This window comes from Eumetopias jubatus, unplaced genomic scaffold (assembly GCF_037043125.1).
Source record: "Eumetopias jubatus isolate StellerSeaLion01/CBP00866 unplaced genomic scaffold, mEumJub1_p1.0 scaffold_15, whole genome shotgun sequence".
In the NCBI taxonomy this organism is placed as follows: Eukaryota; Metazoa; Chordata; class Mammalia; order Carnivora; family Otariidae; genus Eumetopias; species Eumetopias jubatus.
The window spans coordinates 18008007-18033320 of NW_028274821.1; the positions used below are offsets into that span (position 1 = coordinate 18008007).

The 25314-nt window shown below is 43.7% G+C and overlaps 1 protein-coding gene across 3 annotated transcripts in view; it reads left to right on the forward strand.

Moving 5' to 3' along the window:
- Positions 1 to 25314, forward strand: part of PCSK5 (proprotein convertase subtilisin/kexin type 5) — a 455891-nt gene that overhangs the window by 323743 nt on the left and 106834 nt on the right. For all 3 annotated transcript variants that reach the window (XM_088019243.1, XM_028094318.2, XM_028094319.2), the window contains exon 21: positions 21698 to 21800. In XM_088019243.1, the coding sequence (XP_087875369.1) occupies positions 21698 to 21800 (103 nt within the window). The remainder of the gene's footprint in view (positions 1 to 21697; positions 21801 to 25314) is intronic.

A 25314-nucleotide genomic window follows, 5' to 3' on the forward strand; every position in this document is an offset into this window, starting at 1 on the left:
TGCCTGATTCCCCACTTGTAAATAAGGATAATAATCATATTTCTCATCTAGGGATATTGTGAGGATTGACTTAAAATGATTAAAACACTTAAAAGAGTACCTGTCTTAGACACAAGATGTGTCATTATTATTGCCTAAGCCAAAAGCTTTATCCATCCTTGATCCTTCCCTTTGTTCTATAACTGATCTATCACCAAATCCTCTTAATTTTACTTCTTAAATAGATCGTCCCTCCATCCCCCCCACTAACACACAAGGTTAGCTACCATCATCGCTTGCCAAAAGCAATTTGCAAACAATTCTCCTGCACCCTCTTTAGCCCCTGGCTTTCCAAAGAAGCCAAAGTGGTATTTTCAAAATGCAAATCTGATCACAACACTCTCCTGATGAAATCTGTTGCTTTTTGGGTAAAGATGGGACCATTTAAGGTCTGTAATACCCTGAACGTTCTACCACGCACTCCCCAATCTCAATTTCTTCACCCTCTTCCCATCTCCCTCTCCTCTCTCCTTGTTCCTCCTTCCCCCGCTTCCTCTCCCTCTCCTTCCTTTCCTCTTCCCTCCTCCCGCTCCCTCTTTTCTGCTCCCCTTCCATCCCTCTCCCTATTTCCCCTCTCTCCCTCCCTGTCTCCCCTCCATTCCCTCTGGCCTTTCTGTCCTTCACATTTCCAAGTCTCTTCTCATGTGCAATCTCTGCAGGGATTCTGTCCCCACCCCCACCCTCCGTGCCCTCCACGCCCAGTTAACTCCTCCCTCAACACCAGTGGAGTCACAGTTTTAATCTGCTTCTGTGATTATTAATGTCTTTCCCTGGGGCACCTGGGTGGCTCAGTCAGTTAAGCTTCCAACTCTTGATTTCGGCTCAGGTCATGATCTCATGGTCCTGAGATGGAGCCCCACATTGTCCAGTTCTGTGCTCAGCAGGGAGTCTGCTTGAGATTCTCTCCCTTCCCCTTCCCCAGCTCATGCTCTCTCTCTAAAAAGTCTGGCTCCGCCCCCCCAGACTGTAAGCTCCATGAGGGCAGGTAGTACATTTGCTTTTTCTTACCCACTGCATCCCTCATATTTAGCACAGTTACTGGCACATCATACTTGCTCCCTAGTTTTTGAATGAATCAAAGAATGAATGGATGGATGAAAATACTGTGGCACAACCGTAAAAGCAGGATAAGTAAGGCTTTGGTGCTTCCGTGGGTTTGACTACAGCCTGGGTACAGAGAAGATAAGATTAAATGATGTCAGATCAAAAACTGCAGTCACTGGCTGGATAACTATTGAGCAGATATAACCTTTGCCTGCACGTTGCAAACTATGTTGGAAGCAGCTGAGTGAGCCCAGAGGAACGACTAGAAACAAAACACAGTCTCTCCATTCGCCCTACTCACTATTATTTCTTTAGGGCTATCGCCCTCAAGATGTTATCTTAGGATTTTTTTCCCCCCACCAAAATATATATACCTCAGTTTACTACTATCTTACTACTAGGTTAGACCTTGCTGTTCCTTTGCTTTTAATCAGCCTACCATCTCCCCCCTCTAGCTCTGTGGGGGTAACACACCATGATTTAGAATGGAGAGCCATGTACACTGTTCCCACAGAACACAGCGTGAGGAGATGGTCAGACGTTTGCAGACCAGGAGAACTTTCCAGGGGTGGACTGGGGCAACATGACCTCTAATTTCTATGCCAGAAAAGAACCTCAGAGATAGATCATCCAGGAATGTCCAAGGTCTCTAAGTCTCTCATGAGTCCAGGAGAACACAGAGGCCTGAAACCCTCATCCTGAATCTAATTCAGGCCCTGCCAATTCTGTGATAGGTGTTCTCTAGGCTTCTCATCGTTGAAGCTCATTCTCTGGTGTGTAAGCTCCAAGAACACAGGGACCATATCTAGCACCAAGAATTCCAGATACAAGCAGGTGCTTTAAAAATGTAGCTATGATGTCAACAGACACAACATTAGTTTCCTTTTGATGTCTGAGGCTAGGTAGCCTCGGACATACCTAACAGACAACACTAAAATAGAAGAGAGATGATACGTATTTGTATCTTACCAAGTGTTTCAGGTCAAACTCAGTCTCCAGGCAGTAGAATGTCTGAATCTGTGCTGGATTCCTCCTCCTCTCTCTGACGCCCTTCATCAAAAGGCCTTATGCCTTATGCCTTAGCCACTGTTCAGGATGCCCTACCTACAAGGGCAGTCCTAAGGTAAGCATCAGGTGCTCCTCAGCCCACCTTACAAACAGGTAACAAGGCTATAGCACCATACTTTTCCTGCAAGAAGTGTCCCACCTGGCTTTCTGCCCTGAGACTAAGAAGTTAAATGAGACTCATCCAAAACCACACAGCTCTTAATGACAGAGCTCCTAAGTCAGGACAATACATCTATTCCTGACTGACATTTGGAATCTTGGTATGTTAGTTTCTATAGCTGCTGTAACAAATGACCACAATGTGGTGGCTTAAAACAATACATATGTGTTCTCCTCTGACCTCCAGAACTAGGCAATGGGTCTCACTGGGTAGAAATCAGGGTGTCAATAGGACCCCCTCCAAAGAGTAAAAGAGATAACATTTCCTTGTCTCCCAATGTCTAGCACTGTTTGCCTTGCATTCCTTGGCCTGTGGCCCCTTCCTCCCCTTGTGGAGGAAGAAGGGCCACAACATTAATATCTATAGATCACTCTCTACTGAGGTCATTACACTGCCTTCTTATGCAGTAAAGTCTCCCTCTACCTCCCCCTTTTAAGGACACTTGGTTCCGCCTTGATAATCTAATGTTACCTCCCCAACTCAAGATCTTTAGCTTAATCACATCTGCAAAAAAATCCCTTTTACCATAAATAATGTAACATTCACAGGTCCCAGGGATGAGGACCTGGCTATCTTTGGGAGCCCTTATTCAGCACAACACCCTTACATGGACCACCTAACCCTCTGAACCATCATTAGAAAAAGAGAATAATAATATACCCTTGTGAGAAGGTTGCTATGTGGTACACTTTAAATTACTAAAGAAATGTACATTGGATTGTTAAATGCATCCTGCTATTCTTTCATTACACTAATTCATTAACTATATTCAACTACTCAGCTTTTATTGAACACTTACTATGTGCCAAGTCATGCGTTAGGCACATGGGATATAATATAAGGAGGAACTCTGCCTGTGTGGGTTTTATACTGGGATTAAAACAGACAAATGCTAGAGAGAAAAATGCCCTGATGTGCTATGAAAAGAAAGGCGAGGAAATGCTCTGTAGGGATGTTGCAGAGTGGGTAGTCAGTCCTCAGGATAGGAGGCAGGAGTGAAAGGATAGAGCTGGAAGAAAGGACTGGAAAGAGACCAGAAGATGCAAAATAGCCTAGAACACCTAGAAAGTTCCAGGACTTTCTCCCTATTGGAGCCCTGGGTGCGAGGAGCTGAGGCACAGTGTGAGAGAGATGAGCTAACAATGCAGCCCAGGGTTGAGTGCGTATTACCCCATGTACCATGTAAAGGATCTGGATGGTGTCATGTGCCCAGGGAGCCCTGACAAATTTTAAGCAGCCCCCTTGGCATCCCATCTCCTGAGGATGTGGAGGCTCCTAGCCGGAGACCCTGAAGGCTCCAGCCTCCTGACAGACACCAAACTTGGCAGAGATCTCCGTGACTGGTACTGGTTGAAGTGTCTCCTGCCTTTCCTTCCTTCCTGAGACCCTTTGTGGATAGATGTTCAGAATTTTATTTTTAGAGCCTCTTGTTACGGTGAGCCATTATCTCCCCTAGAATCTCTGTCAGTCTCCTATTTAAATCATTAATTCCTAAAATTATTCTTATACCCAGGGATCCCATTTAACCCCCTAATCTGCAATTCTTTTTGAGAGTTCAAAAGATAAATTCACTGTATTATTAGTACATTAGGTACAGCACAATCACTGTGATCACCCATGTAGTATTTTTTCTTTCAACCTGAATGGTTTTGCTGACTGAGAATAAGGGAGGTGTGAATTTAGTGGAGAATGTCTGCTTTCTCCCCCTGCAGAATCCCCAGTCTGCTTCACCCCTCCACTTTATCTCTGCAAACACAGCACCCCTTTCTAATATGCTTTTGTCTTACTGGTATCCTTCTGTCCACAAACTTTAATAATTGGCAGTGCATTTCTGTGCTGGAAAGACATTTTGCATTAAAAACTGGATTCACAGCAGGCATCTGCCTGGGGAGCACATGTCTAGGAAAGCAGTCATTTTTAACTAAGGATATTATAACCTAGATAGAATAGGGCTTGTGTACTCTGAAGCACAATGTCTATCCTACCGGAAGCAAAATCACTGTACTGCATGTTGGTAATTAACCTTGTCAACAAACCTTCAGAACGACTCCAGCCGAATCACACTCTCTCTTCTGGGTGTTCTACTGCTGTGGTTTCTGGATCCTATTAGACTCGACTACTTACAACCTGCATTCATGTTGCCACTCCTTGCCAGCATTTTGATTTGCTTGCCCTCTTTTTTCCCCATGGCTTATATTAGATTCTAACCACACTAACTATACAAAATGTACTAGTTTATTGTATTTATCATTTACTACCTCCTGTGGTGTAGTGTCAGCTACACCAGAAAGGAGACCTGTATTTTGCCCAGTATCATATCTCAAATACCTAGAACAGAGCCTGGTGTGTAGTAGATGCTCAATCATCATGTTGAAGTTAGGGCACCTGGGTGGCTCAGTGCATTGGGCAGCTGACTCCTGATTTCAGCTCAGGTCATGATCTCAGGGTCTTGGGATCCACCTCCGTGCCAGTCTCCACACTCGGCAGGGAGTCTGCTTGGAGATTCCCTCTCCCTCTGCCCCTCCTCCCATTCACACTCTAAAATAAAGCTTTTAAAAATAAATACATAATTACATTGAACTTAACAAATATATTTCCATGGAGCTATGAACTACCAGGTGATTCTTTTGCATTCCTAACTCCAAATGTGTCCATCGATTAATTCACCAAATTGTTTTGATCACTTTTTCACATGGCAACTAGTGGTCCAGATCGTGGGAAGTTATTCCTGATCTCACAGAACACCTAGCTCCATGGAGGAGACCCATGTGGCCAGAAATACCAGTTGATACATAGAATAAATTAAAAATAGGTAGGGGGCGCCTGGGTGGCTCAGTCATTAAGCGTCTGCCTTCGGCTCCTGTCATGATTCCGGGGTCCTGGGATTGAGCCTCGCATCGGGCTCCCTGCTCTGCAGGAAGCCTGCTTCTCCCACTCCCCCTGCTTATGTTCCCTTTCTTACTGTGTCTCTGTCAAATAAATAAAATCTTAAAAAAATATATGTACAAAGCACTATAGAGCACAGAAAAAAAAAATCAATTCAGCTGCGTAATAGTGTGGTACAAAAGATTCAGAGAAAGCTCATAGTGGAGGCAGCTTTGAGTTGTAAAGGAGTAGAAATTTTCTGGGAGAACAGAGAAGGGAGTAGATACAAACCAAATGGATATTCTAAGTGGGAAAGTACACGATGGGCATGGAGAACTGGAAGTCCCGCAGGAATGCCGGAGACTAATGCTGTGTCTCAGTTTTCCCCCGTTCTCCCAGCCAGACTTGAGACAAAAATTCAAATACAGAGGTTCATTTGGGAGGTGAAAGAAAATGACAGGGGTAGAGTGAGAAAGTGAGATCAGAAAAGAAAGATAGCCAATCAAAGTTATGTTGTCAAGCCAGCTACCATGGAGGTGACGAGAACTCAGTTCTGAGGGGAAACTCTGGAAAATGATACAGAACACAGGCCTCTGTTATCTCACTGGTGGGGCAATGGAGCTGTGGACTCCACTCACCAAATCCCCATCACTGGCTGAAGAAAACTTCTAGGTGCCAGCAACCTGGTTCTTCTGGCCTGCCATGCTCATCAGAGCAGCCTTCTGAGGCACTGGAGAAGGTCTCATGCTCTTACAAGCAGGTGCTCTCCCCTGGAAGCTGGTTTCTGCACACCGACATGGGGGAGCCAAAGGATATGTACAGGGCACCAGAAGAGTCTGCTGCAGCTTACAAGGAGAGCAGCAGGGTGCCTGGGTGGCTCAGTTGGTTGGGCATCTGTCTTCAGCTCAGTTCATGATCCTGGGGTCCTTGGATCAAGCCCTGCATTGGGCTCCCTGCTCATCGGGGAGTCTGCTCCCTCTCCCCTGCTCTTGCTCTCACTCTCACACTCATACTCTCTCTCAAATAAATAAAATTTTAAAAAAAAATTGAGGGCAGCAGAGGATGGGCTAGAAATTGAAACAACAATTGAAACAAATTTGTCTCCAAAATTTGAAGACACTTGTAAGTCATTCTTTGGTGCTTTATTCTGTACTGAGGGAGCAGCACTGGAAGATCTTAGGTGGGACAGTAGTACAAAGTTTGAATTGGAGAAAAAACCAGAATGGACAGAATGGGGGTGCGATGGGTAAAGCAGATAATGAGTCCAAGAGACCAACATGGAAGATAAATCTCCCACTTGAAATAGGATTCATGTGGTGGTGCTAGAGACAGGGAAGAGATGACAGAACTCAGATGTCCAGAAGATAGAGTTGACAGAAATTGTGAGATTTGATGTAGGGAAAAGATGGAGCTGAGGAAGTATTCCCTACCCTGGCTCTCCTGAGTGGATGGTTGGAAGCGCTCCCTGAGATGGGGAGTATAGGAAGGATATGGGTACTGGATTAAGATGCTTCATCTTGTGGAACAGGTTGAGTTAGAGATACCTGCAAAGTATACATGTATAGAGGCTGGTGGGCCATGGATACAGGATTATTGAACTCAGGAGACCAGTCTAGACTGTGAAGAGCTTATTAGGAATTTCCACTTTATGGAAAATATTTGAAGACAGGGAAGAAGAAATTTCAGAAGAACTGAAAAGGACATTTACCATGGGAGATGAGTTCATTGAATATTACTACAACATCCTTCTAGTATCAAGTCCATTGCCAAGCTAGAAATGGCATCATCATCGATGGTCTCTGGTTATGGCATTGCCTTTATTTCTCTTTACATATTCCCACAATGATGGCTGCCCCCCCCCCCCGCCTCAGAATAGTTGATAGAAAGAAGGAATAAGACAAATTGTGTGATTTGGGGCAAGTTGTGTACACACAATGGTTGGCTTCTTCATTTGGGAAAGGGGAACTCCTAGGTGGAAATCCGCTTGTCTGATTGTCAACTGAAGAAACTTTCTGGAAAGATCGACTCTCCAGAGCTCACTCTCTCCTGAACACAAAGAGTTATCAAACTCAAGCTTTACCTTACTAGGCACTTAGCCTGATTGCTAAAAGGTCATTTCTCCCTGAACCCGGTAGCATTGCCTCCACTAGCATGCACCTTTAGCCTGATCATACTACTTCATCTTTTACTGAAGACTTGGTTACTGACCAAAAAAAACATCATCTTTTAGAATGATCACAAAATCCAAGTAAGCAGCTGAAACCACTGTGATAAGAGCCCTTTGTGACAATTTACCTTCCCTCTGCATGGGATTTATGTCGGAGTGTCTACAGATTCATGACTTTTCTGCAAAACAGTCGTCCTGGCCAAGAACGGGATGGCCCCTCCAAAGGAATGCACAGGTGATGACATTTCTTTCACCATCTTGGCATCTAAACAGGACACCCTATCTGGTAACAATGCAATGAGCTCCTGATTGTTTATGGCATGGCTGTAGGCGGAATGGGCTGTGAACGCCTGCACTATGTTTGAGTCCATCAACTCTTGTTATGTGGGTGTCAGAGAGGGAGGCCAGCCGCTCGATATGGAGCAGGCCCAAAAAACAGCCACTGTCAAAAGAGTGCCAGTGGCATGTGTATAAACATAAGAGCTATGCCAGGAGTTGCAGTTTCAAAACATCTGCCAGATCATCACAATCAGCTTCCCTCCCATTCTCAGACCATCAATATGATCATCGTCTCTTTACTCACTCAAGTTCAAGGCCATGGATTGGACTCCTCTTTTTTTCACTCATCTCCTATATGCAGTCATCATGTATCAGTAATAGTATTTATTCATCGTTTGTTACAGGTTAGGCAGATCCTGTGCTAAGTGCTTGTAAACGCCTCATCAGATTTGGTTGTCACAACAACTTCCTGAGGTAGGACTGTATTTGTGCCATTTTGCAGCTATGGAAGCAAAGGTTGGGGAAGGAGCCCCAGATCACAGTGCCAGAAACTGGCAGAGCTGGAATGTGGATCCGGCTTTCTCTGGCACTCAACTATACTCTATTCCCTCTGTGGAGCATTAAAAGTCATACGTCCCTTTCCTTTATGAGGCATTTTGAAGTTTCTAAAACATTGTCACAAGCCATTTTGTTTGATTATCCAAATAGACCAGAGTATGAAGCAGGACATGTATTGTCCCCACTGTTGCAGAAGTTACGACTCACATAGAGTTTACCTGACTTGCTCAAAGCCATCCTGGCTGAGCCTTGGACTCAGTTTCTGACTTGTTTCACTATTCCCATAAATATCATTCTCTTTGCTTAGAGCAACTGTTACTTTCTTTCGAAATGACCAATGTTTGAAATTCCCTAGGAGGCCAATTTTGGCTTTATACAGAGACATTTCTGATACAGTTCTCCAAAAGCAGAAAGGGAGGTAGTGAGTTCTCCATGCCTCTCCATTTTCATCCAAACCCTGGGCAGTCACTAGACTAGAATGTCATTGAGACAATTAAGCCTGATCCCTGGGAGGGAGGGGAAAGGAGGCGGCTAGAGCAGATGAGCTCCAAAGCCCAGCCCTCCCTGAGATCTTGGGACTATGTTTCATGGGAACCACTGTGTCATGACCATTTTGGTTGCTCTAACTCCATCCCCTCACTCGGCCTACTGAAGCCATCTCCTAGCTGACTTCCCAGCTGTCCCTTGCAATTCATCCAGTTTCACTTCACCAGGGTGATCTTCTGCCAAATTTGTTCCCATCACTGACTTTCTTCTAAAATTGTCAATGGCTCCCTTTGGCCAACCACACCCATTTGACACATCTCTGTCTGATGTTCCATGACCTATCTACACCCCTATCCAAACTCATTTTTCATTTGCTCAAATTTCTGCTTGTCAGTACAATCATGTGCCTGGGTCAGAGACATCATGCTTATTTCCGCCTCCAATCCTTCGTTCTACTCTCCTAAAATATTTTCCACTTAACCACCTAACCACTTGTCCACCTAACCATATCCATTTTTTTCAGGCCCAAGTCAATTTTGTTTCAGTACACAGAACTTTAATGAATTTCTCCCCCCAAAACACAAATCAAGTCTAAGAACAATTTTCAACTTGTGTAGCGAAGCCATGGGAACCCTCAAATGAACAAGAAATGGCCCTGTCCTCTGGGAAGATAGCAATTAGAACCAGCTGCTCTATGCAACCACTAGATTTTGAATACTTGATTCTACATCAGCTTGTGTTCCTGGTTATGTGAGCTGAAACTCTCTCATGAAGGTTACACACAGAGCTCTTCTAACACGGCTTCTAGAAAGTAGTAGGCAAGCAATAGTTAGGGGTTGCATGATTGAGGTGTCTAGGACTGCATATTTTGAACTTATCCCCATATTCACTCAGACACACATACACACACACCACCACCACCACCACCACCATCACCACCAATTATTTGGATTTCCAGCATAGTGGAAGGTGCACACAACACCTGAAGTCAGACAGACCTGGAATAAAACCCCATCACCACCACTTTCTGGTGAAAAGGAGTGCAGCAAAACCTGGTTAGAGGAGTAGAGTGTGACCTCGTGAGTTTAGGTCCCAGTTCTGCCCCCAGAATAATCATTCATTTAGTAACTCATTGCCTCAACTTTTACAACAGAAAAATGAGGGCCACAGTGGTCCACAATGCCCACTCTCTCCCCATAGGGTTATTATTTTAAGGAGTGCATCTGTGTAAAGCATTCAGGACAATTCACAGCATACGGGCATCACTAAGTGCTAGCTACTCTGATTTGCACTAATTCAGTGACCTTTGGCAGATGACGTAAATTTTCTGAACCTCCGTTTTCTCATCCTTACAATGAGAGCTATCCTCATCACCATAAGCTGCTCTGAGAATTCAATGTGGAGGCACCGAGAAAGCACCTAGCTTTCCCCCAAAATGTTCCCTTATCTCTTACTCAAGGTCTGGGCTTCTAATCTCCCAACACTGCAAGGAGATCTTCCTCCTGGCAGCTGTACCCACCCATCATTCGTGCTACCATAGTAAGAGCTTGTTTTCATCCCTTAGAAAATGTGGGCCTCTCACAAATTCATCTTTAGAAAATTACAACCTAATTACACTGAACAATTGCATAAGCAAAAGACTATTCAAGTTCCCCAAGCCCCCAGGCAGCTCTTCCACAGCCCGTCCCTGCCCATTTTGGCAAACTGAACAGCAGGAGAGAGGAATCAGCCCTCTCTGGGAGAGGTTTGGGGCCCCCGGCACATCACACCGTGTAAAATCAGGTTAAGATGAGTATCAATAGCAACCTTGAAAGCAAAAAGGAGTCAAAGCAGGTCAGACAGCCCCTGTGGGGAGTCTGGGAAGGGGAGGAGAGCCTGACTCACCAGTTCTGCCTGCAGGGCTCATGGGAGCCGAGTTGCCAGGGAGTCTCAGGCTTTCTGAGCTCGGGATGCTGAACCCCGCCTTGCTGCGTGACAGCTGCAGACCTGAGCTATAAGGGCTGGGCTCTAAAGGTCCAGGACCCCTAAAATGGGGCCCATACCTCTGCCTTGACTGCCTCTTCCCTAGAAATGTTGAGGAGCCCCCTACACCCTCGACAGCAAAGTAACCAAAGCAGGAAGGTACTCTGGTCCCTTGGGGAGATGCCAAAGGTCTGCTCAGGGTGGACTTGGCAAGAGAGAGTAGAGGTTAGGCCAAAGGGGCAAGACTTCGAACTTACCTCAAATACTGAGGTGTCTGCCTTCCAGCCAATTTGGCTCTTCTCCCAGAGGAGCTGAATTGTTCTTAAGGCTCCTGTAGACTTCCTAGAGCTGTTGGTCCCTGGCGGAATGCAAGGGGTTTTTGCAAGGTCCTCCTCTCTTCTCTATAGGACTTCTCCATCTGAGTAGGTTGAGAGGGCAGGTTCTCAGGTCTAGATGGTGGAGGGATGCAGAGGCTTAATTTCACTGCAGAACCAGGCTCTCTGTGGCATGGTTGGTGTGCAGGAATGCATATTGGGCATCTAAAGGAGATAGCAAGGCATTAAGGTACAAGGTAAGACAAGAGCACACTGAGTCATACCATTCTGGAATGTTCTGATAGGGCCAAACCCCCTCATGATATTAATAATGCCTGAGACATCTCTTGGGTTTATGTTGAGGCTGTGCAAATTAATTCATAACCAATTCCTGACCACTGTGTTAAGAGCTGAGTAAAGACCAGTTAAAGTCACAATTTTATGTTATTCCTAAGTGATGTCACCAAAAGGCAATGAGAGGGATAATACTGGGCAGAGGAATAGCAGACCAGACTTTTTTGTCAAATATTAGTTTGGGGTGCCCACAATTTTTTAGCAAATTGATAGTTCTACAACCGTGGATTTAGAGTGGAGAGTGAAAGGACAGAGGGTTGCCGTTTTCCTGAAAAGAACAGACTGCACTTTGGTGCTAATCACACAGGACCACGCCTGTTGAGTTATTAAAAGTTAATAAAATGGGGCGCCTGGGTGGCTCAGATGGTTAAGCGTCTGCCTTCGGCTCAGGTCATGATCCCAGGGTCCTGGGATCAAGTCCCGCATCGGGGTCCCTGCTCCGCGGGAAGCCTGCTTCTCCCTCTGCCTCTCTCTCTCTCTGTCTCTCATGAATAAATAAAATCTTTATTTAAAAAAGTTAATAAAATGGTTCATAAAATTTGAATCCATTCTTCTAAGTGGTCCTTGAACAGTGGTAGAGGAAGAAAGCTTTTCTAGATATTTTTATATTTACCATGCAGTTCTAAACCAATCACAGTAGAAGGACCTTACCTGCTCTTAGGCAGGTAAAAAACAGGGAGCTACAAAGTCTGGGGCAACTGAACTTGCTTTATAAAGCTGAAGAAAAGTTAAATAAATTTTTCAAAGCCACCCATACGGTAAGAAGGGAGTTGAGGTTTGGTTGTCTCTAAAGGCTTTTTCATTCTCTTGTGCTACTTATCTAAGGGACCTGGTTGTGCTCACTGCAGTAGCAACAGCTTTTCCTGAACACTTACTGTGTGCTGGTACATTTCAAAGCACATTTCACATATTAGCTAATTTAACCCTTCTGACAATTTTATGACGCAGCTGTGATTATGTCCATTTTACAGATGAGTTGACTGAGGTTAGATTAGTTGTTATACAACTAGCACTAGGCAGCCCTAAAGATTCACATCTAGGACATCTGGTTCCAGGTACATACACTTCACCTGTATCATGTTTCTCCCCCGAGTGGGGAGATGATGACTCCTAGTCATCTAAGCAAGGCCGGGTGGGGGTGGAAATGAGAGGAATCTTTAAGGAATGGAGGGGCAGCACTCTGTCTATGGTGGGGCCCAGTGAGGTTTCATGCTCTGTACTGAGTCTAAAGCTCTGATAGGATGCAAACTGTGTAGAAGGAGGTTGCTAGACAGGAAGCACCTGAGAATCTTTCTGACACCTGGGGATTTGGGACCTCTGGCCCACGGCTCCTCCACCCACCCCCTCCCCACACACAACCAAACAACACTGCCCATTTTCATTTTCATCTATTTACGTGCTTCCCCCCTCACTGAGAGACAGGAAACTGCGGTTTGTCCCAGTGCCCCCCAAGTGAGGAAGCATAGTCCATCCTGGGCCACTCACCTAAGGGAGAAGCAGAGAGTCAGTCCTAGCGTAGTACCAGCTCCACAGCGGGGCCCAGAACCCCACATTCTGCACCTGACTCAGTGAAACTCTGCCGGGAAGAAGCTGCCTTGTGTGTCCTGGCTCACAGAGGCTCACCTACTTCAGACCAAGTCATACCTCAGCAGCCTGGAAAGGGCGCTGCCATGGCTCCGGAGTACAGGAAACACTGCCTCTCTTTGCTCTGATGCAGGGAGGGTGTCTCCAAAGGGCTGCTTATAAAGATTAGCTTGCGTGGGTGGCATCTTGCAGCTGAGTTGCTTTGAGAGGTCATGGTTCTTGATCCACAGGGTAACTAGTTGCCCTTTGCTATCACCATATGCAGCCAATACAGTTTTCCAGTTCCTTTGGGGGGTTAGGTAAGGCACAATTTGGGATCCAGTCAGACCAGGGTTTGAAGGATGTTCCGAGAGATAACATTTTGACATTTAAATTCCTCATTTGGTCAAATGATGCTGACAGCCCTGCCCCCCGCGTAATGAGATAACATAAAGTACCTGATAATTAGTCACTAATATTCTGAAATCCACTGTGCTAGGTGCTTAGGTCCGTTTTCTCATTTGTTCCTTACCACATTATGAGAGACGGTCCATAATACTCGAAAGAAGAATGTCAGGGAAATCTGTGACTTGATTAATGTCAGACAGCTGGAGGAAGAAGCCCAAATCAAACCCAGGTGGGGATGACTCCAAAATTGGTGTGTTTTCCCAGCCCAGTGTTTCCTACTATGCTGGTACCCAGTGGGCACATGAAAACTTTGTTCCCTTCTTTTTTATTTTTAATGTCCACACTTGGGCTTTTTAAAAAGCACAATTTGGTTACTCCCAATAAAACATATGGTATCCCGAATAATCAAATGCTTACCCAGTCACTAAGGGACCGAGGTGTTCTGGGCAATGTGCTTCATTCAGACCTGTCACTAGGTAGACCAATAGAGCTCCTAGAAGGCAAATTCCGCTGCCTATGAGTGGGCAGCCTTAATGATGATCCAATAAAACACTGAATGTCAATTACCAGCTACAGTCAATTACCAGCTACAAGGCAGATGGAGCCCTAGGTCTTGGAATGCAAATTCCTTCTCTTTCCAGGAGCTTCTCTTTTCTCTTAATTAGCAATTAGGCTGCAATGTTTTAGACCTGCAGACTGGGCTTGAGGAAAGACTAAGGGAGTGTGGGAGAGGAAAGATGAAGCCAGCACTTCCTGCAGCATGCGGCTACAGTGGTAGAGAAGAAGGGTAATTTGAGGATGTTCCCTCCCCTGGGGCACTGGCAGGGAGGCTGGGGGACAGTAGTGGGACTTTGAAGGGTTTAAGAGCAAATAATAAATGAGGGCTAGGGAGGTTCTTTTAGTCACCATAGAAGTGAAATTGGGTGATAACAAGTCTCATCCTTATGCCTGTGTTTCAGGATTCCCTCCACCCAAGGGAACATATTGATGGTTTTAAGCTCCTCAGGAAGGCCTTTGAGTTTTAACTGATTTGATCTGCATGCCAGGACCCTTGTTTAGTTCGAGAGTGTCTGGAATGCTCAATGGTCCTGATAGGTTCACCTGCCATCCTTCATCACCTCCAGAGTGGAGGATGTGAGACAGCCCTTTGGGCTCCATAGCACGGTGCTCATTGGGGTGCACACAGGAGCTGTGTCCACAGCCTGATCTTCCAAGTCATTCACTTTCTCAGTTAGTGTGCTTCAGTTCCTCTCACCCGAGGGTGACCCACCTCAGGTAATCAGCGATGTTTTCCAAAAGGTAAATGAGTTGTTCTTTCAAATGATGGTCACCTACTTCTGTCACTGTGTATCAAACCCCAAATTCCCTCACTATGAATGCATCAGATACTGTACCGCTTCCCCCATGAGAGCAATCCCACTGCAGCCACGAATGGCGGGGGCATTGGGGGATAATATCACACCCGTGGAGTAGGGGGATTGAGTGCACTAGAGAACCTGTAGATATTCTAGGCTCACTTGCAGGAATAACAAAGATAGCCCACCAAAAAGGAGACTGGCAAGACAATTTTACACACCTCAGATGGGCAATAAATGGATTTCCATCTACCATACTGTGCTCATGGGAAAGTATTCATGATTCCACAGATGGATGATAGGCTTTATTTATTTTGTTTAATTGCAGTTAATAATCACACTCATGCCTTTTGTCCCCTCTTGTGTCTGGTTTTGCAACCAACTGTTGTGTTTTTTTAATTTTGGCATCCTTAAGCGAGGACTTGGAAGGACTTTTCACAAACATAGAGGCAATGCAAAATTCTCTTAATTGAGGAAAAAATATACAGGAACCAATCCATCTATACTAGATTTTCATATAAATTGGAGGACCAGAGAGAGGTTGCTATAATTCTAGTTATAAACTATTTCTGAGGAGCCAGTTTATTTTGTTTTCGGACAGCAGCTAAGCAGTATAGAAAATCCCTGTGCAGAGCCCCAGCCAATTACTTTATCCATTCAAAAAAAACATTTTTGGTTTCCTCTTAGGAGCTTCTAACCTAGTGGACAGAACAAACTGCTTGTAAAATCTCAATCTGATACATAGAATTGCCTTTTAATAAATAGTGGCCATTTTATCAGAGAAAATAAATTTGGAGGGTACATTTAATCATTGAGTAAACGTGCTTTGTGCAATATGCCTGCTCCATGTTCATTTGTTTTCACAGTGAATTCCTTTTTTTTTTTCCACAGTGAATTCCTTTTTGATACCCTTACCTCACCAAGTGGTTTAGATGAGGCTTGTGCTCAAGTTCTTTCTTTTTATAAATAGCAAATCTACTTGGAACACCAAAAAGGGAAATGAATCCATACCAGGGAAAAACACGGCCAAAAGAGCATGAGCTCAGGCTCAGACACACCTGGGTCACAGCCCAACTCTGTTACTTACCTCCCTGCATTAATTTATGCAAGATTTCTCATTTCTCTGAGCCTCAGTTTCTCATTTATAAAAGGGCTGTTATCTGGATTAAACATTACATAGAATGGCACTTGTAATATGGTAGGTGTCAATGAATGGGAGCCTGGGTGATTGCTACATCACCACTATATTCAGGTGTGTTGGCCAAGACTTCACTTTGGATACATTTTTTTAGCAGCAACTGTGGTCAGGACCCAAACAATGGTGGAAATGAAAAGGATCAGCTCTTAATTCCTTGCTCTTCGGACAATGTGCAGGCTGGAGGAAACCAAACATTTGCAAGTGTGTTGGATCCACAATTTATGAGCCATCCTTTTTGCAGGGGTGCCAACCCACGGGGGTACCTGAGTGGTATTTAGAGCATCCGCAAAACTACATGGATGAATGCCAGCACCTGAGAATAAAAAAGCAATGGGACCAGGAAGGATAAGTCCTGTCAATCAGAAAAGCCTGTGTGTCCGGGGGGGGGGGGGTGCGTGGGGGAGGAGTGGAAGTCACTGTTGAGAGGACAAAATAGAAAAGCAGTGGCCCCCAGACACCTCCAGGCTGTGGAAACAGATCTCTCCTTCTAGCTGCTTGATGTTTATTCTGCATTTGTAGTTCCCAATGGAAAACAAAAAACAAACAATAAAAAAAGAAACAACAGTGATCCATCAACCAGATGTCTCCATTTTCATGAGCTTTATCCATTTATCCATTGATCTCTATTATCACAGGACGTCTCCCAAGATTCAGTTCAACAAACTGGCTCCCCAAGGTGGTTGGTGCTCTTTGGACTCATCCCCAAAGGGTAGACAATCCCGAGTTTTTTGGTTAAATTAAGTATTGACCTGGTAAGGAACAAACTCAGTGTGTAGACTTATGTGTGTGTTGGGGGGGGATATATATGAGATAAAATTTACTGTTTTAACCATTATTAGCGTACAGTTCTGTGCCATTAATTTCATTCACATCATAATGCAACCAATACCACCATTCCTCTGTCTCCAGAACATTTCCATCTTCCCCAATTGAAACGGTGTGCCCATTAAGCCCCTACCAAACTCCATTCTACTCTCTGTCCCTCTGAATCTGACTCCTCCATGCACCTTATATAAATGGAATCATACATTTGTTCTTTTGTGACTGGTTTATTTCACTTAACATTTTCAAGGTTCATACAGGTAGCACATGTCAGAATTTCCTTCCTTTTTAAGGCTGAATAATTGTGTAGACTTATAAGTAAAGCTGCTGCAGTCTCACTTTATGGCCCCATATTTTGAGCCTTGCTATAAAATGTCACACTCAACAAGGCTTTAAGAACTGAGTTATTTCATTAGTATATAACTTGAAAATACTACTGAGTACTTATCATAGCTAGTGAAAAGTAATAAATGTATGGATTTCTTTTCATGAGAACTGTCTTCACACAGTGGTTATCTTAAGTTGGAAACTAGGTATTGGCATCCTTGCAAAGAAATAATGTTACTTGATCAGCCTTGTGGCTATAGAGTCACTCAGGAAAGTCACATTCTGTAATTCCTGGCATCTGAGTGATAAAGCACATACAGAGAATCCTACAGATAATTCAGTATCCCAAGGTGGCTCACCGAAATAACCAGATCAAAACCACATGGCTGATCTCTCATCAAATGCTCTTCCCATTTTCTTACTAATCACCCTTGCTAAAAAGTTGTTTTATACTCACATTATCTACTTCTGTGTTTATTCATTTATTTAGAATATGTATATATATATTGCTCAAATGTTACAACAAATTTGGCTCTAATCCATAAAGGATGTTACAAAGTACAAAAGAAAGCCTAACATGGCTGCAGGAGAAATGGAAGTTCTCCTGGTCATGTCTGCCTAAAAATTATTATTATGTGAGTCTCAATCATGTTTCGTAGCTGTGGATGATGTAATAAATGTTTACATATTCCAGATGATCTCATAAAGCTTACTTTTAACTTAGATCTGCAAACACGAACACATTGTGCAATGTTATCAAGAGGTGAAACGAGCACAGCAAGTGACTTATTTGTAAATTTTTCAATGGACAAGCATTCATTTTTAAGCTGTGTCTTCAGCTTTTAAGACATCACCTCTCTCCCCATGAGACACCACTTCCTCCATGTCCTTTGAACTATTACGGGATGAGATGAGAAAGAAACTAAAAGGGGAATGAAAATTTTTTGATCACAGTAGAAAGATAATTTGGACTGAATAATAGATGAAGACACCAGAAGGAAGAGCTTGTAGGATGAAGTGGAGAACAAAATATTGGCCCCTGAAGTCTGTGCTCAAAGTGATTTTTTTCCAAGAATTTTGTATATCACGCCTGTCATAAACATTTAGTTTCATTGTGCAATGAAGACAGATGACAAGAATTTGCTGCTCCAGCAAACAAAAAAAAAAAAAGAAAGAAAAAAGAAACTTCACTATGTCCTTGGAATCTGCCTTTTTTTTGGTTTCAAATGTGCAATGGAAAACTTGGGCCTGCAAGGGCTGGGGTTGGGGACAGTTGTTTATGTAACTAATTGGACATCTACATAATTATGAAAATCAGGGCAGGTCCCTCTATTCTCATCTGTTTCAAAGCCAAGCCTTGCTCTAAAGTTAAGAGGCATGCAGGCTTGAGAGAGGTGCACAGCTTAGCTGTCCTACGCTGACTCACTTACATAAGCTTCAAGGTTATGAGGGTTTTCTTCATTTTGCGTCTAAATGGTAGGAGGGAAAAACATGTTTTCAGAGTCAGTTATCAGGGAAGAAAAGTGCTTGAGCAGGTCTTAGGTTAGGGAGAACTTTTATAGATCAGAGGATGATGAGAGATGTGAAGAAACAATTGAAGACAAAGAGACTGGTGGAAAACCGTCTTGAAGAAAGATCCAGGAGCAACGTACCTTCCACAGAGAGAAGAGACAAGTGAACAATCACAGAAAAGATAGGGATTTTGGCATCAAGAAAAAGGATGCTGGAGAAACTCGGTATCTTATCAGCAAATGAGGTAGTGAGGTCACCTTCTGAGAAAGAATGAGTGGGACTTGGGTCTTGGGAAGTTTTGGCCTAGCCCCCATGAGAAATGCAAGAGGCAACTGGACAGATGAATGAAAGGGTGATCCAGCAGGGTGAGCTAGAGTCATAGTGAGTCATTCGAAGGGTGTTTTGGAGGGGTTATTTGAAATCTCAGAGATGGGGCAATTTCAAGTGATGATTATATCTAAGATGGCACTTTCTGAGTGCCAACAGAGGGCATTCCAGTTGAGCAGATCAAGTACAAAGCCAAGGTATCAGTGCCACCTACTGGCTTATGGATGCCAATGAGGAGGGAAACAAGAGATCTAGAGAATTCTAAATTTTCATAGAACTATTTGAATAATTCTTGCTTGACCTAGCCATGCATCCTCTGTAATTACAAAGGACACTTTGGGCATAGATATGGAATAACTCCCAGAACCATCTAAACAGCATTCAATTTAGCAGAGCAGGGTGCATTTAGCTTAAAATCCTATCCTAGCAGTGGATCTAAGACACCATGGAGATTAAGGTGGATGAATATCAGGAGTTAGGAAAACCAAACCACGTGAATGCCAAGGCAAAGTAACTGTCTTTGCCTCCAGGTCTAGCAGAGAGTCCAGTGTATGCCCTTGCTCTTCTGTTCTAATCTAGACTGTCTGAGGAAGTCAAAGTCTCCTGGCTAGCACTTGAATTATTACTATCTCTTTACAAATCATTCTTCTCAAAAATCTTTAAGAACCCAAGAGCAGGTTCTTTTTGATTAGTATATATTTGATTAGTATATTTGACTAGTATATCTAGTCCATCTAATACCTAGCACCTAGGTGTTCAAAGAATATCAGTAGAATGAATGAATAAATGAAGGAAGGAAGGAAGGAAGGAAGGATCTATGATCCTACATTTCTCTAGAATACACTTTCTTTGGATTTAGAAGCCTCTGCAAAACCCTTCTCTCATTCCTGTTCCACTCAGTCCACACCTTTTGAAAGATACATAGCTACCATACAACTCCATAAACAAATTATTAGCATTGACAATGTACGCAAGACCTACTTCTTCCTACCAGGTCTGTTCTAGATCCTCTGCTCGTTTTCTTGCTAGTGACTGGACTGATAATTACTGCTCAGTTGGTTGTGGCAAAGGTCACACTGTGCCAAAAGTGGAAAAGATTACAGCAAGGGCAGTAATTAAGAAGTGGAATGGGGAACCTGAATAAATAAAAGGCCACATAAATATGATGCCTATATTGAGTCAGACAGTCTCAACTTGAAATCACCCACTCCTACTAGACAGAAGTCCCAGCCTTTTTTTGCCTTGGAAACCAAGCTTTCTTTCTGATGACCAAGAATGCAACTAGTCCATTCTAATACCTTTGTGTGATTTAGTAACAAGCGTCCCCTACAGAGGCAGAGGCAGCCAACACCAGAGTGCATGGCTCAGTGAGATGAACCCGGGCTGGATTTCTGCCTCCCCTCGACCACTAGGGCAGTCACCTTGTGCAGTGAACAAATTGCACATTTACATTCTTTGCCCTCATTGGGGATGCACTGTTTGGGGCCTCGGGCTCCTGGGAGTCACTCCGAGCTAAGAACCATGGTTCCATTCTAAAAGTTATATATCATATTACTTGGCAACAACTAGAAGATGAAGAAGAGCAGAGTCTAGGATGTGAAGGGTGTGCCAATACTAGATAATTGCATTGCTCTGGATATGTCCTTTTCCCTTTAGTTAACAAAACTAATAGACTAACTCTACATCAAAAGACAAACTCTACCTACCTCTTCATTTTCATTTTTATGGTTTAGTGCAAGGGAAAGATTTATGTATATAAGGTTTACCTCACCCAACTGCACTAGTTCAGTAAAGCTATGGGACAATGCAAAGGAGTGGACTTCCCTCCATCTCTCACCAGTCAAGTCTGTGTTTCCAGGACTTCAAAGCAACTACAATAAATCAGGCAGCAAATCTCAGAGTTTCAGTAAGACGCCTTGGTTAAACCATGCATGAGTAACTGCTACCTCACTATTCTGGCTGGAGCTCAGATTGACAATGTTCAGACATACTTACAGGGGGTGGGGTGATTCTGCTGAAATCTGAAACTATATTTTCTGAGCATGATCTGTTTCCAAACAATACCAAGTGGTTCTTTGGATCAGACTGAAGAAATTTGTCGATTTCTTTTAGGACAATGGGAGGAAAGGACATGTGTAGTGTGAGTAGAGAGTTGAATTCAGTGAGTAGAGACCCATCATTGGTTTATCACTGGATTATCATCTTCAAAGAGGTTGGCCTGTCTCCACCATTTTTACTATGAGAGTAATTTCTTAAATGGTCATAAGGAGTTTGTAAGGCTGGACTTACTTCTGTGGAAAGGCCTCCTATGTGTTTTTCCTTGGGAAAGATAAACTTTCCAATTAAATGAAGGATTCTCTGGCTATCTCTTCATTGTTACTCTTTCAGGGTGAGATGCAGCTCACATCTGTCAAACATTAGCCAAGTTTCGACTCCCCTTCTTAACCAGTAACCACAATACCCCCAGAATGGTGGGTGGGTCCTGCTTGTTGCTTGACTTGAACCAAGGCTATAAGTGGGGTCTCTGGGGTCCAGAACCCTCAGCCTTTAACAGGAAAGTCAGAAGGAGATCAGTATAGGGGTCCTGTGAGAAGCCCCCGTTGGCCTCTCTCTACTTATAAAATCTGTAACACATGTTGACTAGATCCAAAATTATGTCATTGCCTCATAACTTTTTGAGGTTCCAACTTCCGAGGCCCTTGGGAGAGGAGCAGTTGTTATTGTAAGGTCAGGATTTAGGACGGGCAACTGAAGCCATTCAAGGTCTCCTCGCTGTGTTGTTTCCATTGCTTTTAGGCAGCCACAGAGAGATCTGGCTGCTCTCAGACTGACAGCCTAGGCAGCACTGCCATGTAGAAATGAGGTAAACAACTGGATTTTGTTCCCTAGGAGAATACATTGATGAACATGGTCACTGCCAGGTCTGTGAAGCCTCGTGTGCCAAGTGCTGGGGGCCAACTCAGGAAGACTGCACTGACTGCCCCATCACAAGGTAAGTGGCCTCTCAGTATCTCCTGTGGTTGAGAGCTTATGGGTGGCAGGATGGAGAGAGGAGGTGTTTACCACCTTAAAGACACCCCTTGGGCCTGCAGAAAAAGGAACCAAACTCCTTCCCATGACACAAAACCCCTCTGTGGTCTGGCTACAGCCCACCTCTGTAGCATCTTCTCCCCATGATGTCCTGTACCCTCTGCGAGAAAGTTACCTGGACACTAGAGGGGTTTCCTCATCAATGAAAATGATGGTGCCTTTGATACCTGCAGTTGCATCCCCTTCTGCACACCCATCATCTCCAACTGCTGATCAAATATCTGTTCATATTTCTAGAATCAGTTCAAGGATGAACTGTTCTATGAAGGCATTTTGACCACTTCCCAGAATGAACCTTCTCCTCTTTATGTTCCTCTGGGCTCTGTATAAACTTCCATGAGCACCTGTGACATTTTAAAACGTTAATTTACAAATCTCTCTCTCTCTATAGAGGAGCTATATTTCGATAAGCCCATTGAAATACTCATCTTTGTATCTCCGTTACCTATCACGGCACAAGGAAAATAGTAGGCACTCAGTAAATGTTTGGAAGGTGAATGAATAGGGAAATAAGTACCTGAATGGTATGAGAATCTGCTAATACACTGGGAATTTCTAGTATAGAGAGTTGGAAGCCTGTTGCCTTTTTAGTCGACACTCCTCTGATTGGTGCACTTAATATTTGCTGGCTGACCGAGTGTTTGAAAGGATAGCCCCATCACATCTCTGCAAAGTGCATTGGAAGCAGGCTATCTCCAGACCAGTATGATGAGGCTGCTTCAGCGGCAAATGAATCCCTAGGATGGACAGCCCCTCTGCTTTGTACAACAGTCATTTCATCTAATTCTTCCTCAGGATTATAACATCCTGAGCAGAAACTGTGGTTGTATTTGTCTCCCTATTTCCCCACAGTGATCAACACATAGTAATAATTCAAGAAATGATAAAGTATATAATCAATATTATGGGCTTGGGTCCCCAAATAGCTTCCCCAGGAAGACAAAAAAGGGGGGGGAGATGGAGGGAGGAAGGGAGACAGTCACCAAAGAACAGTCCTAAGACTTGTCAATGCTAACTGTGGTAACATTTTCCAAGTGTCTCTTTTAGATTTCTATGCCTCTACATATTGGATTTGCTTTAAAGCAGCCTCAGGACATACTCTTAGGTACAGACACCATTCCGAATATGGGTCCCGTTTCTCCTAATTCCTCACCATATCAACAGTTAAATCCCACTGCATGTTTGGACATCTTTGAACTAAGGGAACTTACTAGCATTTGTTTACTGAGGCAGCTATTATCATCCAGTGTATACTGCAGAAGTCATGGTTGTCCCAGGCACATCAAAAGTGAGAAAAAAACTCTACTTCCATAAATAGCCATTAAAAAAAATTGAATCCCATTGGTACACGAAGATCAGAGATACGGGTAGTATAACTGGCTTAAGCAGCCCATGATTTAGCTTTTAAAGAAAGAAAACCATGTTCATGAATCTTGAACTCATGTCTCCTCCTTAAGGAACTCTTGTTTCCCAGGAAGAATTTTCTTCTCATCTCCCTGAGCACTCATCTCTCTTCCTTGATGAAAATTACGTGCAAATATGTCCAAGAAAGGGCATCATATCACGGCAATTAACTACTTGATCTTTTTTTCATCTGCATTTTCCTAGAACAGGGTTGAGAAGATGAAGAGATAAAAACTATTTTGAAAGATGTTGGTGTTGACTTATTTGTTCTTAAAAGGTCAGCAAAGTATTTTTCTTAAGTATTTTCCATAACATTTTCTTGAGTGGAATCAGGTCCATTCAAGATGGTCTTGAGCACCTGCTTTATGGCCAGCTCTGAGTTAGGTACAAGGTCCATGAATTTTAATAGGTAGCTCAGGAGGTCAAAGTCAAGGGTTGGTGAAGTGCTCAGGGACCAGCAAAAGTGGGGCAGCATCCTAGACCTGAAGCAAAAGCTGCAACCCTGGAGGACGGGATGTCTTGCTTGATAGAAAGTGGAGCTGTAGGGGACACAGCCACTCCAGAATCATGGAAGGAGAATGCAGAATTGCAGCCCAAGGCGGGGAATAAATACCCGCAATCTCCCTCTCCTCCCGACTGCAGATCTGCTGGTGTTTTTCCTTGTCTGAAATTAACTGGAGGCCAATGGGGAAACACCACTTACAAATGGGGGAAGTGAGCTTGGGGAGACAGGTTCTAGTTGGCATATTTCCAGGACACAGCAGGACAGAGAATAACAAAAAAATGGATCTGAAGCAAGGGTAAGGAGACAGAATAACCAAGAGAGTTGGTTTGTCCAAGTTTCTTCCTGGTCTTAAGCTTTTGGATATCTCTAGTCATGGCAGAAAAAATCATCCCTAAAGGAGATTTTTTTTTTAAGATTATGTATTTATTTGAGAGAGAGAAAGAGAGGGCATGAGTAGGAGGGAGCAGCAGAGGGAGAGTGAGAAGCAGGCTCCCCACTGAGCAGGGAGCCCCAGGCTGAGATCATGACCCAAGCTGAAGGTTTGGCTGAGCCAACCAGGCACCCCCCCCTTAAAGGAGTTTTTATCTAGGAGAGAAGTGTTCATATTTAACTTATAGGTTTGCTTCAAAATAATATGGGAGGGAAGTAACTCAGAGGGGATATAAGTAAGATTGACCATGCAGTGAAATTGTTGCAGCTGAGAGATGAATACAGAGGAAAGGGTACTGTTATGTCTTGTATATGTGTTTATTTTATATATATTTAATTTTTTTCCTTAGTAAAATTTTTAAAAATAACATAACCCTGAACTTGTTTTACAGAAAATCAAACTTTAGGAAGCGCTCTCTTTGTATTCTAGTTCTCGCTTTACATTTCCATTAACCCTTGGGTACAGCTCCTTAGAGATGATTGAAAACTTGGAAGAAGAAAGAGCCCCTGTTGGCACTGCTATCTAACATGTAGAGCTCTGCAATGCTGTGATCCTCATGGTCCTCCTGGCCAAAGCTGGCTTCCCACCCAGTCCTGAAGGAGTCATAGAGTCGATGAACCAATTAAGAACATTGAAAGTTACCTCTATTCTGACCCTCCCTCAAATGTTTTATTTGATCTGTTTCAATGAATTCAGGGGGAGAAAAAAGACTTTTTCCCAGATTTCATTCTGATTTAATATTAAAGTACCAGGGGCACCTGGGTGGTTCAGTTGGTTAAGTGTCTGCCTTCAGCTCGGGTCATGATCCCGGGGGGCCTGGGATGGAGCCCCTCCCTCCAGTCAGGCTCCCTGCTCAGTGGGGAGCCTGCTTCTCCCTCTCCCCCTGCCCCTCCCCCTGTTCATGCTTTCTCTCTCTCTCTCTCCAAGCAAATAAATAAGGTCTTAAAAATAATTAAAGTACCAAGAAATTACATTAAGTGCCCTTGTGATGGCTTATTAAGGCCAAACCAACAATCAGCAGAAGATCCACTAACCCTGATTTGCCATCTCTTCTGTTCCAGTTTGTATCACATACAC